This window comes from Agelaius tricolor, unplaced genomic scaffold (genome assembly GCF_023055355.1).
Source record: "Agelaius tricolor isolate 1412-34295 unplaced genomic scaffold, bAgeTri1.0.p SCAF_15, whole genome shotgun sequence".
Taxonomy (NCBI): Eukaryota; Metazoa; Chordata; class Aves; order Passeriformes; family Icteridae; genus Agelaius; species Agelaius tricolor.
In genome coordinates, this window is record NW_027269275.1 from 3850939 (window position 1) to 3870708 (window position 19770).

General features: G+C 41.8%; 1 protein-coding gene across 1 annotated transcript in view; it reads left to right on the forward strand.

Moving 5' to 3' along the window:
* Positions 1-5144: 5144 nt before the first annotated feature.
* RHPN2 (rhophilin Rho GTPase binding protein 2) overlaps positions 5145-19770 on the forward strand; it is a 30880-nt gene continuing 16254 nt past the window's right edge. Inside the window, exons 1-3 of the mRNA XM_071440254.1 lie at positions 5145-5346; positions 15952-16067; positions 19185-19313. Coding sequence (XP_071296355.1) covers positions 5284-5346; positions 15952-16067; positions 19185-19313 — 308 coding nt within the window. The 5' untranslated portion in view covers positions 5145-5283. The remainder of the gene's footprint in view (positions 5347-15951; positions 16068-19184; positions 19314-19770) is intronic.

Sequence of the window (19770 nt, forward strand, 5' to 3'; positions counted from 1 at the left end):
TCAATTTGCACTGAAGATTCTATCAGTCCACAACTTTTTTAAGTATCACCAGTTTCTCTGAAATCCTTGAAAATAAATCAAAACACAGTCTTCAGATATTCCTTCCCTTAACAGGTAAGGCTTCAGTGTATTCTCCATCCCAGCGTTTCTCTTCATTTGTTTACATGGAACCGGTTTCTTTCACAGTGAAACTGCCGGAGTTTCACGTGACTTCAGGTTTCCATGGGGAATATTGACACGGTTCCATGCAAATAGGGAGCTCTCGGTTTCATTCAGGTCTCTAATTCACTTAGAAACAATAAAGTAGAAGCCACAGACACTCTACGTGCATTGTCTTTTCTCATCATTACGGAGCACTTAGCTAGAACATGCAGCGGCGAACGAGCTGTTAGCGTACTTGCTGTTTCTCTTTGTTTAGGAAAGAATTGTTCCTGAATAGTCGATACTGTGTGACTTTGACTTAACACACCGCCTTCAATAAACCTTTTTTGCACAATGCTAACAGAAAATCTTTTGAATGTTTTGTCTGATCAGTTCAAAGAGTTGAGGCAATCAAATACTGAAGCTTTTTTCCGTTAAGGCTTTTCTCAGATTAGAATTACTTTTGCATCCCGGTGGTATTTCCTTCTCCATGGTAAACTTTTTCGTTTACAATTACTAAACCAGGTGACAATTGCTATTTGTAGCTGTTCTATAAGACAATCATTCCAATGTCTTTTTTATTTTTTTTTTAATTGCAAAGAAACTAAAACATTAGTAGAACTGAATAGTTTACGTTTCAAATAATTTTTTACAGAAATTTGTCTGGTAAAAAAAAAAAAGCACCTGCATTTTTGTATGAAAATTCACATATTTGCTAGTGGCTGAAATTGAGCCCTAAAGGCAGAGGTGGACTTTAGACTTTTGTTTGCAAATACATAGTTTTCAACATCTGGTTCTGTATTGGTTCATCGAGAAGTGTCTTGTTATGTCATTTGTTGTTTTATTTAAGACCACTTCTTCAAATATATTTGTGAATTAGTTTTAAGTCATGCAAGTCACAGGAACTTCAGACTAAAATTTGTATAACCGATATGAAAAAAAAAAAGCAAAACCTCGATTCATTTAAAGGGTTTCTTGAATCATAAAAAAACAAAAACAAAAATCATAAGCACAGGAAGTATAAATTCCCATATTTCAACAAACAATAAGACAAACTCATCTCTGCCTTATCCCACTCAATGGGAATGTCTCCTTGAATATTCACCCTGCCAACTCAGAGCTGTTGTATCAGTTGACAAAACAGTCACCTGAAGGTCAGCCCCTGAGGCATTGCCTGAGCTTCTCCAAAGTGCTGATTTTCCTTTTCTAAAGGACTGGAAAATAAAGAGATAACACATATCGTTCTCAAATACCCAGGCTTTTATCTGTCGATCTCGGTTAAAGGCAAGGCATTAGCTGGGAAAAGTGGTGATGATTTTGCCCATGTTTGGTCTTAGTTTCCACATAAACTGCAATGTCTTGTTTCCACTGTGATTTCACAGCAGAACAGGCAAAGCATATTAGTTATTTTATAGTAAATGGGATTTCAGTGAAGATAATGCTGCAATTAATGCATGCAGTTAATACCTCCAAGGGGCAGAAGCAGCAGTGGAGCACTGCACCTGCAGCAATCAGATCGTGCTTATCAAAGTCCTGACACTGAGTTTCTGTACCATTTTCAGATCATTTTATTGTTCCTCAGTAAATTTCTTGGTAAGGAAGTCTTCTACTCCATCTAGTAAATTTGTAACAGTCTCAAAGCAGAGTTACATCACTGCTGCTACTGTGCCTCTTGCCCTATTTTTGCAATTTGTAACCTTTTTTTTCCTCCCCACAAATACTATTTGGAGAGAGAGTGGAAAAAATAATCGACCTATGATCATGTTTCCTCACTCCTCACCTAGTACTTGCTTACCATAGGCAGATATTTGCTCATTAAGAACTGCAATCTTCAGAAATAAAGGATGATACTAACTCAACTAAATCACTGCACTGGAATTTATTGACATAAAAGCTGTCAAGATTACTGACAAAATCTTCCTGATCAGAATCCAAGTTTAGGATTCAAAGCCAACAACAATAGGAACAGAAATGTGTAGCCATCTGTCAGGTTCAGAATTCAAAAACCTATCTTGAGAAGCAGCAGGAGTTGATGCATACTTCTCCCTTCATACAGTAGAATTCTAATGTGCTTTTGCTGGTAAGCCTGGGGGTCTCTCTGGGACAAAAGATGTTTTGTGACCTGCTAGCACCCTATAGCCAAAAGGTCTGTAAAATCAGAGCTAAGAAACATTGTCTCTCCAGAGAGCAGCCAGATTCCTGTCTAGGCTATGGAATGATACATAACCCCAGCAGGAAATGAATTCCCAAACTGGGACTATTTCCTAGTGGCCAAAGACGCTGATGTCATTTGATGGGGTTTCTTATATTCACATATAAGAAATGGGGTTTCTTATATTCACATATTTATATTGATGGGGTTTCTTATATTCACCTATTTTTTCATATGATGGAGCAGGAGAAGAAGGAGAGGATTAAGAGAACGAGTGGAGTCATACAAACATATGAGAAATATATACATATATATCATATATACGTGTCTGCGGGAAGGCTGTTCACATTCTGGTCCCAGTTCTCATCCCTCTTACCTTTACTATTGTGGGACAAAACACGGGACAACAAGGTCTGCCACGACGAGCCTGTTTCAGCATGGTCATTGTCTACATCACCTGACGGCTTTATCTGTGAAAATGCACAAAGCCACTTAGCACCTAGTTCTGCAAAGAACCAGGAGGTGATGAGTTCTTCTGGAAAGAACTAGGAGAGATGATGCAGAGATAAGAACCAATTCTTTCAGATTCAACACTTCATGCAGAACCCTTCTGCCAATTGTCAGGACAATTTAGAGGACACAGAAACCAATGGAGAGAATGGTCTCATTTTACTATGAATAGTAAGGCAACACAAAAGTAAAATGATACATTTAATAAAACAAAAAGCTTGCAAGTCAGCTTTAACAACAAGCAAAAATAAGCAAGTAATGCACCTAATCATTACTATACAAGAAAGAGATCAGTGATTGAGAAAGATACATCACCAAATGCCTAAACACCATCATCCAGAGTCTGCAATTGCAATTGCTGGAGAACTCTTCCTGTCAATTGGAAAATCCTACATGGTGCATCCACTCTTAGGTGCGGCTTCCAAATTCGCCCTGAAAGGTAGTCCAGATTTATCGGCCCAAATCAGCCAGTCCTTTGACCTGTGTGTATTTTTAGCACAGAAACACCTGGCTCTGATGGCACACTGGGCCAGAGCCTAGGCCTTGGCTGGGTGGGTTTTCCCTGAAATATCATACAAACAAACCTCTATTAATATCAGTTGGGAAAGTTTCTTAAAATTTTACATTTCTTGCAGATAACTACAGAAGATTATGGGCAAGTTTCCAAAGCAGCCCTTTTGGTGTTCAACAGCTTGCATAAGTGTGTCAGTCATCTATTTGTAGGTAAGTAATACTGATGGTGTTGGTCACACAGTGCCCAGGACTGTAAATCAGCCCTGGCTTAGGCCTGCTGCTCAGGCCTCAGCACATACTGATATTCTTTAGATGCAAATTCTTAAGCATTTGATGATTGCTTAAGAGATAGTGCATGTCCATTGCACCAGGTCACAGAATTGACTCCCTTTAAATATTAAATGTCAAGCAAACATCTGTATCTATACAACATAATGCATGTTCTGAACGCATTAATCTGTATTTCTAGCCTATATTTCTCGATCTTTACAATGCAGCAACCAAGCCTTCTGACTCAGGCAGTAATCATGAGGAAGTTTGTGGTATGAACCCAACTCTATTTAGGAATCCTAACAGCAATCAAAAAGCTACTGGAGACAAGATGATGAGAAGAGCAGGGACATGGGGTTTTTTTGAGCATAAATCAGGTTTTGGAATGTTCTAAGCTGCAATTTACATTCCAGAGTCAGAGAGCACTCCTACTCAGTCATTACACAGCTGAGCACTTCTGAGACCATACAGTCAATATGTGCCTTTTGCAAAAAACCATGTTCACTATATGCACACAAAACCTACAGCGACTTAGTGAAGAAACACTCCATCAGTCCCAAAGCAGTGCTGATGAAATAGCCTTTATTCGAGCCAGGGGAAGGATCGGGCAGTTGTGAGGGTGCTGGGTGACATACCCCAGACACTACAACAGGGAGGAATCCTGCTAGCTTGGACTCCTGCTTTTACTGTACAAACTTACTAGATGTGCTGGCTTTGCTTTATTCAAAGAATCCACCCGCGACAAAGAAAGGCTGCATTTTGTGACCAGCAAATATTAGAGTGTCTTTAGTGTGGTGTCGTAGAAATCTCTGCAAATTTGTGTTTTACACATAACCATGATAATCATCATTGTTAACTGAGCCTTTGGCCTGACTACAGGCTCTTTATTGGAGTAATAGCTTTATTTGATTTATTAAATTAAAATTTATTATTTATTTATTAATTATTATTTATACATTTATTAAATTAAATTTTTTGGCGTAATAGTAGCCTTTCAATGGGATCAGTTTTCAATAAAGCCAGTGACAGCAGCAAAGATGGTTACATTAATGTGATGCTCCTCGCTGCGGGCGGCACCTCCAGGGCTGGGAGCGCCCCTCTCCGAGGAAGGAGCCGCTCTGAGGGGCAGCCACCCGCGGGGACCCTCGCCTCCCCGAGGCGGTGCCCGGGGAAAGCTGGTGGCGGCCCCCGGGTGCCGGGAGCGGCCGCTCCGGGTGGCCACCCCCAGGGGCTGTGGCCAGGCTCGGCGACGCGGGAGGCTCCAGGAGGCGAGCCGTGCCTTCGAGGCGGCCAGCCGGACTCCGGCACGCTCCAGCGGAGAACGGCCGGAGGGCCGAGGAGTAGCGAGCCGAGCCGCCACCCTCAGCGGGGCTCCGCTCTCAGTCAGCCACAGCCACAGCCACCCCCGTCTCCGCACGAGGGGCACCTCAGCCCCCGACCGGGAACCTCTTCTACGGGAAGAGACCCGGGGGGTCGCTGCAAGGAGCTCCACTGGGACACTGGGCGGCGGAGGAGCAGCGCCGTGGGGCGGGGCAGCTCCTCCCCGCCACCACCGGAGGTGGGGCCGGGCGGTGCCGTGGGGCAGCGCTGGCATTTCCGCAGAGCCGTGGTTTCGTGTAGGAGTGCTCGTCTCGTAGCAGCGGCTGGCAGACGGACGGACGGACAGACGGACGGACGGCTGGTTGGCCCGCCCGAAGATGACAGACGCCCTGCTGTCCCGCCAGGCGGCGGAGCCGGCGGGGGACGGCTACTTTCGGAAGGTGGGAGGCTCGCTGGCCAGTCCGGGGCGGGTGGGTTGCGTGCACAGCGGGCTGTGTGCCCGGGGCAGCGCCTCCCGAGGGCGGCTCGGCGCTCCTGGGGTCCCCTGTCCGTCGCTCAGGGTTTGCTTTCTCCCGGGCAGCGCTGTGGGCTCCGTCCTGTGGCTGCCCGCGGGCGCGGGGAGCAGCCTGGGGGAAGCGGGATGGGGACCTGGCCCTGAGGGAGCGCGGCCGCTCGGACCCCGGCGGCCCTCCCCTGCTTCTGAGCTGGGCGTCTCCCTGAAGGACAGAGCCCTCGTAGCTTCCCAAAATGAGTCAAATTGCACTTGTCCGCCGTCTTCTTGCTGTCTTTATTTATTTATTTTTTCTCCCGGTCTCTTCCCCGGTCTCGCTGCGTCTCCTCGCGCGCTTTCTAGTAAATTGCCGTACGTACCTGTAAGAAAGTTTACTGGAGTAAGGTAACGAAGTTAACAGATTCATTAGGAAGTTCTTAATGAACATCTGCCCTAATTACTCTTCAGACTGACTGGGCGGCTTATGCCATAACCTGCACCTGAGTTCTTTCTGCACAACAGTAATTAGAGTTAAGTATTGCCTGTAATGCAGCCCTGTGGTGTTCTGTGAACTTCACTGGAGGTAAAGGGCAGGCAGTAAGTGCCGTTTTCAGAGAAGTTTGGTTCGCCCTTCCCTCGCTGTTTTTAAGTTCTCAGCACCTGTAAATCCCGTCCATAGGTACATAGGGGTTTTGGTGTAGATTCCGGATCCAGGACCATGAACTGTCCGTCTATGGAGGGGGTAAAAAAAAGCTGCAGGTATCAGGTTGTTGCTGCTCGGCTTTGCGCAGAAATAGCCCCATTGCGGACTTAGCAACCACCTGCATTACCTGACAGTGAGGCACATAGGCTTGGCTTTGTTGCCGTCCTTACAGGCTGATAGATTTTTTTTTTGCCACAGTATTTGTCAAATTCGTGAGCCTTCAGGAACGTAAACAACATTGCCCTTTAGCCGAGGAACTGTTTCTAGCTGAAAAGAGTCAAGCTTTACCTGTGCCAACCATGCTGCAAGGAATCACTCCCACCTTGAAAATAACTAGAGAGACTGAAACAAAACTTGCACCAAACCATGTCTGGCTTCCTCATTTGAGTAATCCTACTGTAATATTTGGCGAGTAAATCACTTTTTTCTTAGTAGTCTTTAGCACTCTTTCCCAGTCATACTTCCCAAGTCTTGAGCAGTCTTTCCCAATGTGGCCAAGTTGTAATTACTTCGTTTTCATAGCTATGTTTTCTACACTGTAGGAATCTCATAGGCTGCCTTGAGGCATGCTAGTGAAAAAGTTGATTTCATGAACTAAGTTACTGATAAGGACTTACTGAAGTTTAGTAGCCAAGTTGTGCCTCAGGTCATAAGAGTAGTAGATCTTCTACACTCAGACTTGCTAAAAGAGTTTGTTTTCAATCAAGTTGTTTTATGTTGCAGTTATGGTAACTGAAACAGTATTAGATCAGTGTAAAGCCTATTGGACAGGAATGAAGTTTTTCTCATATATGAAAATAAGATCAATTTAATACCTAATCAGGAGCATCTCTCCTATTACTTACTGCTTTAAGACATAAGTAATGTAAAAGTGAGAATCTGATAAAATCTAAATGAGCCACATGCTGCAGTGAAGCATTCTTTCCTCTGTTCCCTCAGATCTTGGAAAGGTTCAGCCATCTCATAAGTGTCTTTATTAAAGTTATGAACTTCAGATTAGGCTAGATGCTCAAAGCCTTTAGTCCCTAAAGGTAAGAAGGAAAATAGTATACCTTGTTATATGATAGTTGAACGGTCTCAAAAGTCAGAGCTTTAATTCTGATTTAGCAGTTCTAGGTGAAGGGGGAGGAAAAACAAAACACAAAAAAATGGACCAAAACAATCCCTCTCTGGGACCTTTAACAGGTACAAGCTGGGAACCCGAGGAGATTCTTTAGATGTGGCATCTACAGGTCCCTGTGAACGGCATACTTGGTGATTTCATGTGACTCAGATTAGGGACAGAGCTTTTGTTGGGTGTCCATGGGTCTTCCCCCCTTCCCCTCTGAGTTATCTCGGTATTGTTTTCTCCTTCCTTCCTAAATCCCACTATTTGTTTTCCTGAAAAGATCTGAGGGTTGATTTACCACGTTTGTTGGTGCAGAATGACATCACTTTCCAAGGATAGTCCTTGTGTTTTTAGGTCAAAAGGTACTTGCTTAATTGACTTTTTTTATTTTGTAAGCTGGGTAGCAACGTGGAGACACTTGCTTTGCATCAGTCCTGCTCAAACGTGGCTTCCAAGCACTACTTACACAGTGAGGTTGTCTCCCATACTTTCTAAGACTATTGTGCACAATGAAATTTTATAATTGAGAAAAATTGGGCAATTCATGCCGGATCCAGTTGTTTTAGACTCTTGATTTCTTTTGATGAATGGATTACTATGGGAAGTGTGCTCAAAGTCTCTCTTGTCTTTTATGTATTATGCTTTTTGAAATTTTAAATACAGCATACCAGAAAGCAGCCCTCACTATCCCCAAGATGCAGTATGTTAAATAACTTAATTACTTAATTTTTGTTTAGTGCCTTTTTTATTTTTAATGTAGGGAGGGGCCCCCATAAAACTATGACTGGGGACAGAGATGCACAGTTGTGTTTTCTGCTTTGTCTTCTGTGGCCACACTAAAAAGTGACTCTGCCATGAGTCTGAGCTGTGATAGGTGCCAGGAACTGAAGTCCACTTGCACCCTTGCTCAGATTTACCCTCCCCATTCCCTTCCAGTGATGTCAGAGCTGCTCCATATGGCCCTTTTCCCTTACCCTGTCTTTTTCCACTATCTCATTTTTTCCTGTAGCAAAGATTTATCATTTATATGATAAATCAAATTTTTCCTTAAACCTGTAAGATGCTTTGAGCTGGTTCAATGCTGGTGTTCCTTGTTTTTTAATTACCTAATTTTAAGCCACACAGGGTACCTATAACTCTATCACTGTTGCTCTTATATTGCCCTTCCCAAACAACCCTCTTGAGCTCTTTAATAAGCTGCAACCAAACTCGTGAGAAGAATTTTACTTCTAAAAGCAAAACAGACAACAACAAAAAAATATCCTTTGTGGTGTCCTAAGAGGGTATGGCAAAAGGGAAGAAGCACCTTACTTTCCATCAAAAAGAAGATAGAGCTTCTGCCTGGAACTTTAATTTCTGGGATGATAATGTAGCAGGAACTGGTTTTGCTACTGTTGTGTTTATCTTGGCTCGTTTCAGTGTACATTGCCAGGGCACACTGTACCTGTTCTCCGAGGTGGTGTGAGAGCTCTTGGGCCATGAGCCTCCTATCTTGACCTACTCTGTGTGGAGTTTCACATTCCTTCACTGTTACTGACAGCAATCTGGGAATCAGCCATGCATGTCCCACACATCCGTCCAAATTCTGCCCCCAGTCTTCCTTGTCTATGAAAATAATGACAAAACTAATGAGAAGAGCAAAGAACCATTTGTTTCAGAAGCATTAAGACAGGAAGCATTTTTCAACAGACCAACAGTAATTACAGAAGGTCATGTGTGCTTTGCTTACATTAGATGCTTCTCCCAACCATGGTTCTATTATACACCTGCCATGGTTCTGTGGCTTGTTTACCCTCTCAAATGTCTTCCTGGGTTTTTTTTGGTTATCTTTGAATTCTTATGAGATAATCAGCCTTCTTTTTCAAGCTGTTTCCACTTTTAATTATTTTTTTTTTACAGTACTCCACATAACTTTTTACAGTACACCACTCCAGTAAGCTTTTGCGAAGTAAATATCCCCGAGACACATCAACATAGAGAGCTCAGGATATTTATGATAGAGTGCTCATCCAGTCATGGGATCCAGTGTTTGATGACCTGTTAGTAGGGCTATGCCTGCCTTATTTCTGTTTGTTTGTTTGGGGGTGGTTTTTGTTTATCCTGTTTGGTTTTGTGGTGGGTAGGAGTAGAGCAGGGAAGAGATACCTAGCAAGTTCTTTCTACTCTGTTTCTCCCACCTTGACTCACTGCTTTGTAACACCTTACACTGGCCATATGTGGAAAGTTCTCTGAGCAGTCAGAAAGTTGCAGTAAATGGTAAGAAGAAGCCACAGTTAATTTTCCAAGGTTAACATTTCTGCAGCTCTCTAGCTTTGGCTGGCTCAGCATGAACCATCCCAGCTGCAGTTTGGCTGCTGTGGATAGCAGTGCTCCACTGTGCTACACAGAGAACAGCTAGCTTAATAAATCTTTAGATTCTGATCACTTGAACAAAGGTGCATAATTTTTTCTCTTTCTAAGCTTTGCTTTCATCTGTGAGCTAGATACCTATCACATAGACCCAGCTGATTCAGAATGAATGACTGGATATTAGTGCCCTGTGTCAGGGAAGAAGGCTAAAAGCAGAAGCAGGCAGCTCCATAAGTGAAGCACCAGACTGAAAATGATGATAAGGTATGGTAACTAGCTCATGAATCAGCACTTCCTAATTAACTCCGTGTCCTTCCCCTCTTTTTGAGCTTTTTTCTGCAGGGCTTCCCCCCACCTGTTGTTAATGTATCAGTTTACCAGCCTGCCACACCTGTCCTTCCACTGGGGTGTAGCTCACGGGCTTCTTTTAAAGTCATTAGTAGCCAGGCAACCATCAACGTTAGCATTGACACAGGAATATTTATTTGGCTATTTGTTCTCTTTCCACTTGTCTGGCAGGACAGAAACAACTTAGCAATGATTCATAACCCTTGACATCCAAAGTCCACTCATTATATACAAATTCATAAAACCTAAAACAGAAAGTAGGCCTTCATGTGAAACTAAGAATCATCTGAAACTTGATTAGTCAAGAGACAGACATCTCTGATGAAATATGAATGTTAAATTTTGCTTAGTGAGGGCTGTGACAAGATGCAGTTCATGTAGGAAATACATATTTGGGGTCCAATACAATAATTACTTCTTGAACTTTATATTAATCTTTGGACCAGGCACTTAGAACTATAAAATACTTCATCCATAGCACAAGGAGACCAGGCTCTGGAAGACCAGATCTTCCCAATCTCTTTAATAAAAGCAAAAAACAACAACACACTCAGATAAAACTTGTGCTTCTGGAAGATCTGCAGTGTACAACTAAACTTTCAAAACTGAACTAGTGGTAATATTCAAAAAGAACCATTAATTATAGTACTGCAAGAAGGTAAGGAAATGACAATTTAGCAGGACTTGTAGAAATACTGGTGTGAATATGCTGTTTGCTGTGATTGCTGCCAGAACCAGAGCAGTTGTGTGCACAAGTTCCACCCACATTTGTGATTTAAACATGCATGTTTAGGTACCTGGAGGATATGGCCAGTGGTGTACACTGCTGGCCTGGACAGGCAGCACTGGCTGGAATGGACTGTTTTCCTTTCAGCAAGGAGCCACACCCAGTTTCAACTCTGTGTCACCTTCAGACAGTGTGGCTCATCTTAAAAGTTCAAACCACTACTTTGTAAAGCATATTTATGTTAATTTCGAATACTTACTGCCATTACTCATTGTTTGGCAAACAGTCATGGTTTTTGCATTCATCATGACTGGACTTCAGATGTGAAGCATGTAGAAATGCTGTTTGGGAAAGGGATCTTCTGCATGGAGCAAGACAAACCTAAGCACTTACTTGGACCTGTTTGCTAAATAACTTTTTAGTATACAGAATTTGTGCTTTACACAAGGGGGTATCTTTCCCAGACTGTATTTCTTGAGGGTTTTTTTCAGATATTGTTTATTTGCACTGTTCTCTATGCAGACTTCTACCTTTGTGAGATGAAGCTCTTTTTGACTGAGAGCTAGGGTAACTGAGAGGCATTTTAAAAACTTTTATTCTAGTTTTAGTCTCATGTGAAGGGTGAGACAGTACAGATGTTACAATTCACACCATCAATATCAGAAGTTAACTATTTCATAATTCCAATACATTATAAGCATTTCTTGGCTTATTAATTACTTCTCATGAGTCTTACTATAATGCATTTTTCATGGTTCTATTTCTCTGAAGTATCTAGTCTTATTTGTAAGGTTTTCTTTTGACACTTGTTTCTAGCTCCATTTCTCTCTCAGCCATGTCTGTCCTATTCTGTGGCATTTCTAAGTCAGCATTTCTTAGCTCACAGTCTGCATACAGATGCAGACTATGTGAGCTTTCTGTCTAGCTTGGAGAATTCTCTATAAACCCATTTCCCACCCTACCCATCAGTTTTATGGCAGCTTGATTACAATTAAGAGTTTGAGCCTGCAAATGAACACAAACCAGCTGAATGTCTTCATCCCCTGTGCAGGAGATATAAAGAGCTACATTTTCCAAAAAGTGAAATGTTAATTCCTCCTTCTTGGAGCCATATCCTGAAAACAGACTCCTGTATCCATAAGAAGCCTCTGATCAAACGTGTCACACTGGAGGTTATCCAGATACCTTGGTCTGCCAGTGCCTTGTCCTGTTAAGCCTAGGGTTGGTTTTCCTTCCTGTAGAGAATTGTGCCTGAGGACCTGAAATGGAGGGAAACCTCTCTTAGGCTTTTTCTCTTTGCAAAGAGTTTCAGATCACTGCAGTTTTGTACTCATTGTTCAGTGGGAGCTTGATCAAAAGTTTATTAAGATGCAGAGATCACATCTACAAGCTCCATGGGCTTGGGAATCAGACAGTTGATCTTGCTGAAAAAATTCTGAAGTGAAGCTGTAAAGTATTTGAATGATGTCATCAAACCTGTTTGGCACACAGAAAGGGCCAGGGAGTTCTGGGAGGAAGCTGCAGCTTTACAGAAAAAATGAAAGGCAAGGATACATCTTAGAAGGATGATTGAACAAAGTGGTCAAGAAACAAGTTGGAAGGAAATACCTGTGCACAAATTTGGGGATAACAGGTCTGAGATGAGAATTAAATACTCAAAATGAATGCAAGAGCTAGAGGAAATAATTGGTGAGGTTCAAATGAAGAATGGCATGGATAGAATGGAAGGAGATAAAGCTTTGAATAGCAGTAGCAGAAAAGACCATAGAACACAAAATGAAGGAAAAGCAAAGTGGGGAAGAATGGCTACATCCCAGGAAAAGAACCAGACTAAGCAGACAGCAGCTTGTGGCTACAAGACCATGTTATACACCAAAGTTTGCATTGCTTGTGTCTTTGTGTATAATTGTGTGCAAAGGAGCAGAAAGTATTTGGTAGTTAAAGGGCTGCTTCTAATGTGAGGTGAATGAGTGAGTTTGCTGCATGTGTGCATTCCCTCCAGTAAAAAGTTCATCTTCTATGGGTGTTGTGGTTTGACACTGGCCAAACACCCAGACCCATGAAAGTCCCAATTGCTCATCCTCTCTTGTTCTTAGCTGGGCAGAGGAGAGGGAAAAAACAAAAGATAACTAAGGGCTCATGAGTTGAGATGAGGGCTGGGAGAAAACACTCTAAGGGCAAAACAGGTTCAAATTTAAAGGTACAAAGTAAATTTATTATTAACAGAGCCAGAGGAGGATAATGACAAGTAAGATAAGCCTTTAAAACACCTTTTTTCCTTGCAGCCCTTCCCTGATTCCCACCAACAGTGTAGGGAGACAGGGTGTGAGGCTTTTGGTCAGTTCAGCACCCGAGATCTCCTGCTGTTCACTCAGGGACAGGAGTCTTTTTCTCTGCTGTGCTATGGGGGCCAGCCCACAGGCAAACAGGCTTCCCAAAACTGTTGTGCTGTGGGTTGCTCATCCACAGGGTGCAGCTCTCTAAAGACAGGCTGGCTGCTCTAGCTTGGGAGCAAGGGCTCTCTATCCCTGGCAGCAGGGCCCTCTCTGTTCTGGTCCCCCACTGGATCACAGCTGTCTGTGGCACCCACAGGCTCCAGTGGATCTCTGCATGCCCTGTGCACTTCATGCATTGCAGGAGGACACTTTGTTTCACCATGCTCCTCACCACAGCTGGCAGAGGAATCTCCGCTGACACTTCAAACACCTCCTCCCCTCTTTCTTTCCCACTGACCTTGGCGATCCCATGTTGTTTTCCCTCATTTCCTCCTCTTCTCTGACTAGAAGAAAAACTGCTGCTTGTAGGTGCCATTGGCAACAAATTCCACCAATTCAAAGGTTCCTGCAGGATCCCGCTGTTGTCATCTTATTGCAGGGGTTCCATAATGTTGTCTCCTTATCACAAAAGTTCCATACCTTCTTGGTGTTTCTCATGGGCAGCTCCTCACAGCACTGCCTCTTTCCTCCTCACAAAGCAGCCACTGACTCCAGCTCCCTTCTCACCCACCCACCCCACTCTTTTATAGCATCTTCATCTCATTGCTTACAGCTGTGGCTTGTTAAAGTCAGGCCTGTTCCTAATCTCTGATAATTGGCCCAGCTGCAACTCCTTAGGGGTAAGATGACTTTCTACACTATCTTTATTTTCTCATATTCTATCCCCCTACATCCCACCGTGCTGAGAGGTTGATTTTGTTTGGGTTCCCTGTCAGAATTGCTCAGCACGTTTCCCCTGCCAGCCAGGTGACCACGCTGGCACTGCACAGGCAGTGGGGGATGCTCTGGCATTGGCATTATTTAACCCTCTCCTCAAATGGGGTGCCAGGAGGGTGGAGGCAGCACTGCCCCTGCCCTCCCTCCCAGCTGTGGCACAGCTGGCCAGGGTGGCCAGCAGGCAGGGCACGACTTGAGCTGCGCTGAGGTGGTGGCCACAGCACCTCGCCATCCCTGGGAAAAATCACCTGTGCACTGTTTGGGTTTTCTCCTTAAATGTGGCATCCCAGAGGCATTGTCAGCCTCTCTAACCGAGCCAGCAGTGTGTCCATCTGTCAGACACAGTGGAAACTTCTAGAAGCTTCTCACAGAAGCCACTGCTGTGACCCTCCCCACTGCTAAACAACTGGGCTGTGACACACATGTTGAGCTTTCTGTGAGAGCTTCCTCAGTGAAGGGAGCTCATGCTGTGAGTGGTGTTTCAATGCAGAACCATTGCAGTAATTCAGTGTGGTGTGGTTTTTGAAGTTACATGGCAAATGGTGCTTCTGAAGATGTTTGCACACAAGCTTCCTGGCATTTTACCTGTTTATTATGAGCTTTTCAAACTAGATATGTAGAATTAATATTATTGGGTCATGTGCCTTCTCAGTTGAAACTAGAGTAATCTGGTTTCATCAGCTCATTTCTCTGTTGTCAAGTCCATTTGCTTTCACTTGACAACAAAAACAAGAACTGAACTTTATGATCAGAATTTCATGTTCTATTTAAATACTCACTTTTGTTTTGTTGGTTTGTCATTGCTTGGCCACTCATAATTAGAGCTTGTTAATAGATTTTTAAACGCTCTTATAAGAAAAACAATTTTTTCTAGTCAAAACTAAGAGGGAGAGGTCCAAAACAGTGCATAATTTAGTGGCTGGAGTAGTTGAAAGAAGATCAGAGAAGTCTGAGCCTCCTTCTTGTGTAGCACACAATACAGCAGGACTTTGATAAGCTTTGTAATGATACCCAGTGAGGCCACTCAGAAGGGCATTCTTCATTTAAGGGTAAGCCTAAAACCAGTGATTTTATTTGCTTCAGAATTATTAGTTAAGGCTGCAGGGATGTGCTGGCAGACTCTTGAGTATTAAGATTCAAAGGCATTTGATACTTTAAAAAAAAGGGGTGGTAGAGGCAAAGAATAAATTGTGGAAGAGAAATTTCTAACATATTTTAAAAATGTGTTAAAATTGTGTTTTCCTTAAACAAAAAAGGACAAACATGCAGTCCTATTCATCTGTAGCAGTTTTAGCTCAGAATACAATGGCTCAGCCCTGCTCAAACACAGGTTGCAGCAGTTTGAGTCTGGTACTTGGGTAAGGTATGCACACACACAGGAACATTCTTGTGAATTCTGGATTTCACACTTTAAGAGCCTAATTTGATAAGAGTCTGACAGTATAATCATTTTGCCCTGTTAAGGTCTATTTTGGTAAGTTTGAGATGTGAAGAGAGGAGCCTGGGGAAGGAGGGGGAGGAATTGTACTGAAGGTCTGAGCCACCAGAAGGAAAGATCAGAGAATCTAAAAGCGAGAGCAGAATTTTGAGCCCAAACTTTGAGCACCACAGTCTATTTTGGACAGAGCTGTATTTCAAGGCTGCTTATATCCCAGTACAGAACTCTGATATTTTACAAGGGTTAAGCAGAAGCTTTGATGGGGGTTGCTGTCTTGCCAGAAAGTGTTTTCATAAGATCCTAGAAACTTTAGAACATTCTGTCAAATTTGGTTGCATTTGCAAAATGTCTTGAAAATATTTTTAGTGGAGAAGAGAACTTGTGAACTCACATGTGAACTTAAGGTTTAAAACAGATATTTTCTGTTTGAATTTTGATGTTAAAATGTACTGTGTTCATGGTCTCTTTTGGTTTTAATGACCAAGTTTGAGACAAGAAATACTGTTAATGTCAGGTCGTCATTGCTGTCAAGGTAGCTAATTTATATTCATACAGAACCTATGCCTTTAACATTGAATTTAAATGAACCTTTAAAGCTCATTTAAATTCAGTGTTAGTTCCTCTGAAGTTTCTTCCAACGGCAACAATAAATTTGTTTTCTTAATTCTAGGGATGTAATCCTCTTGCTGAGACTGGACGAAGCAAACTGCAAAATCAAAGAGCTCTTCTAAACCAACAGATCTTGAGAGCAGTGAGAATGAGAGCTGGTGCTGAAAATCTTTTAAGGTATGTCTCATGGTTTCTTAGTTTTCTTGCCCAAGCCACAATTGTTTAATTTTCTTTTCATTTTGTAAAGTCTCTTAGCTCTTGTATTTTCTCCTGTTTTCCCCAAACATGCTGCATCTCTTACTGTAGAATGATTTGTGAATCTCCCTGAATTTCTTTCAAGCTATAGCTCTACAGAGTCATTATTTGTGTTCAAGTGCTCTTTCATACTATGTTGGAGTAAATGAGCTGAATGTTAGATTTTCTTAGGTTGCTCTCTTTGTTCTGCTTTACTGCTAGTGATAATGGCAAGTGAACCTTGCTGAATATTGTAATGAGTCCCTTTTGCTTTCAAATCAAATAAAGGTATTGCCACTGTGCTGCTGGCTTTTTCCAAGATCCTTTAGTTCTGTGCTGCAAAGTAGGAAGGACCATCCATTGCCATTTTTTCCTCCCTGTAATGATGTACAGGAGTGGCAGGGTAGCACACATCTAATTTGAGCTGGGTTACCACCAGCTGCCTCCAAATTCTCCTGCAGTTTGAGGTAACTTCATCTATTGCATTTTGTTAGGATATGTTTGCATATGTGCTGTCCCCATAGGAGCAGCCTTATGTTGACCCTGTGATTATCTCTTTGATAAACAGCCTGTAGATTTCTAATCTCACACAGAAGAACTGAAAATTATCCCAATTGCCTTCTGCAGTGGTTTCCTGTAGTGTCTGTTTCTCTGGTCTTCAAAACCAAAATCTAGTAAATATACTTAAGTCAGAATGCTTGGATAAATGAAATCTTCAACTTGTCATTAATCAATGGCTTGCCTGTTGTCTGTTACCTGCTTTACTTGCAAGAGATATGACAGGTTGAAAACTGAGGTAATTCTAGCCTCTGTGACTGACTTAAGTGTGCTTTTTTTTCCTGGTAATTAACTTAAGGAGTGAGACTTAGAATTTTACTGCTTTTTGTGTGGTTAGCAAAATTATTGTACCTGCTTTTGCAACAGAATACTTCATTCAGTTAATGTTTCTGTTTGTGAATTCAGGAGTGTTTTGGAAGGGCTAAAGAGATGAGTAATATCTAGTGTGGAAACTGGTAACATTTAACCTACATATCCTAAAGTTCGCTTTCTGCTGCCACTATTAACTGCTGAAATACTGAAGTTGCTATTTACAGGAGTGGGAACTCAATCTACTTAAGAGTAGAGGAACAGATTTATTTTTAAGATTTTAGAAATCTAAAATGCATTGACGCCTTTTGAACTATTAAAACTTGCTGGTTCTTTGAAAGAAGCAATTTTATAAGTAACCTGACCACCAGACAGTTCACATGATGAGTTGTATCTACAGTCTCCTAAGGAAAAAACACAAACAAGCTTTATGTTTGCAGATTCTATTTGAATTTCATCAAGTTCTAAAAGAAACAAACCAATTGCTGTCCACAGGAAGCCATGTGGAGTAGAATTTGAGAAAAAACTGGAAATGCAGGTTTCTTTACTTTCAGCTGAAAGTAAGCACTAGGCTTGAGGCACATGATCCACGTAGTGCCAAGACTTTTGTTCTTAGAGTTTCTAAAAGTTACCTTCTCCTTTTTATTGGCTTCTGCTCTGGAAATTAAAATTAAATTCAGTGTAGAGCTATGTGAATCTTGACAATATCACATTGCCCCTGTAGCTGTTTTTCACTGGTTTTTACTCCAAAGTATGTCTATGCAGTGTAAAAAACATGAAAAGGCCATCAAATTCAATTGACATGGATGTTCACAGCCATAGAGCACATAGAGAAATCAATTTGGATGGAATTTTGGGGTTTCTGAAAAAGATATTAGATTCCCTCCTGTGGAGGATGGTAAGCTAGACCAAGCTTGGAGCCTTAATGCATCATAATTCAAGTGCTTGTGGCATCAAAACCTGCCCATTATCTGTGGGTGCTGCCTTCATCAAGGAAGATCCACCCCACAATATGTTTGTCTCCAGTTTGGTTTATCAAGGCAACAGATGTGAACATTGCTTAATTCAAGCAATCCAAAGTATTCTCTAAAGTACAGCATAGGAAAATCACAGATAACTCATTTTTAATATGAAAAACAACTTAGAGTTTTAGTCTTGGAATAATTAGTTCTTCATCAAGGTGCTCCATAAAACTGGAGGACTGCTCCAAGTGGAGCCTAGATTTATGAGCTGGTTGTTCATAAAGACTTATGAAGGTGGATTTTGTCTTGAAATAAAGGTAAATGCAAAATGCTGCAAATTTAAGTTTGTTCTTGTCTTCAGATTCAGCCTCTAACATAAGGGTCCAGTATCTTAAACATGGATACCTTTTACCTTAACCTCATACCTGTGGATTTATAGAGACAGGTGATTTAAGTATCTTGAAAAGAGCAATATTCTAATGAAATTGTCAGTGTGGAGACTTAGATTAGAGATTGTGATATAAATACACAAATAAGTAATCACAAATCAATGCTCAGGGTGTGTTAAATGCTAACATCCATTGTGCTTGCAGTTCAAAGTGTTGCCATTTAAATACATAAATGGTAAAGGAAACAAGCAAACAAAATCATATTTGCATCCAACAAAATCAAATTATAGAGAAAATTGTCTTGTATTAAAAAGATCTGGTTGAAAGATATTTCTCTCTGTAATAACTTTTGAGGGAAAGTTATTTTCTTTTATTCTTAAGGTCAGAAGTCTCAACAGAGCTTTATTCAATTTATAAGGTGGGAAAGTCTTGTTGAAGAATGTCTCCTGACTCTCCCACCTCCACCCACCTAGCTTCTACATAGGAAAAAACAAAGTCACATAATCTGAAAACAGGACAGTGATTCTGATTAAGATGCTTTAGTTTTGTTGATTAATGTATCTGAAAATAACTGAAAGAATCTGAAACTCTTAATGATACATGGAAAATCTGGATTATAGGACATCTTCTGTGGCTGCATGCTATTATCTGAAACTATCCCAGGCACTCTCTTGACAGAAAAATCTAATAAATTCTGAAACATGAGATCTTGTATCATCTCTTAAGGAGATAAAAAGAAATCTTAAAAATGCTGAGAATGCTTGCATTGGAGGTTGAAGGGGGTCAAGCAAGCTTGTAGAAAACCTTTTCCTGAGCAATAAAAAATTGCTGTGTCTCTGCAGAGCAACCACCAACAACAAAGTACGAGAGCAAGTGCTGCTGGAACTGAGTTTTGTCAATTCAGACCTGCAGATCTTAAAGGAGGAATTGGAAGGACTTAATATCTCAGTAGAAGTTTATCAAAATGCAGAGTAAGTATAAAGCTACCTTATTCAATTATTAACAGATCTTCTGTTTACCCTTGAAAACAAAATTGTTTCTAGGGGAGTGTGAATGTTGGACACTAATCATGTGAAAGAGCAGAGAGCCTGATAGGAGGAGAACATACTTGGTGGTGGATTTGTTGACCAAGGGTTAGTCTGCATATTTGTCCTTCTCTTGGGAAATGTGTGTGCCACTGCTCCTTGGATGTGAAGTTGCTTTGAGGAGAGGAGCATTGTGAGCATTAAAAGCTCTTGGGGCTCTACTGTGAGCAGTTTGCCCTTAGCAGAATTCCCATTGGAATGGGAGTTTGGCTCAGTGCACTCTGGAGTAACAAACTTGGCCATACAGTAATATCTCTTCTCAAATGTGGTGCATTCAGCAGTGCCCTGGAGCTGGAGGACAGAAACACAGTGCTGATCTGATGTTTAAAGCAGCTTAGGTAGT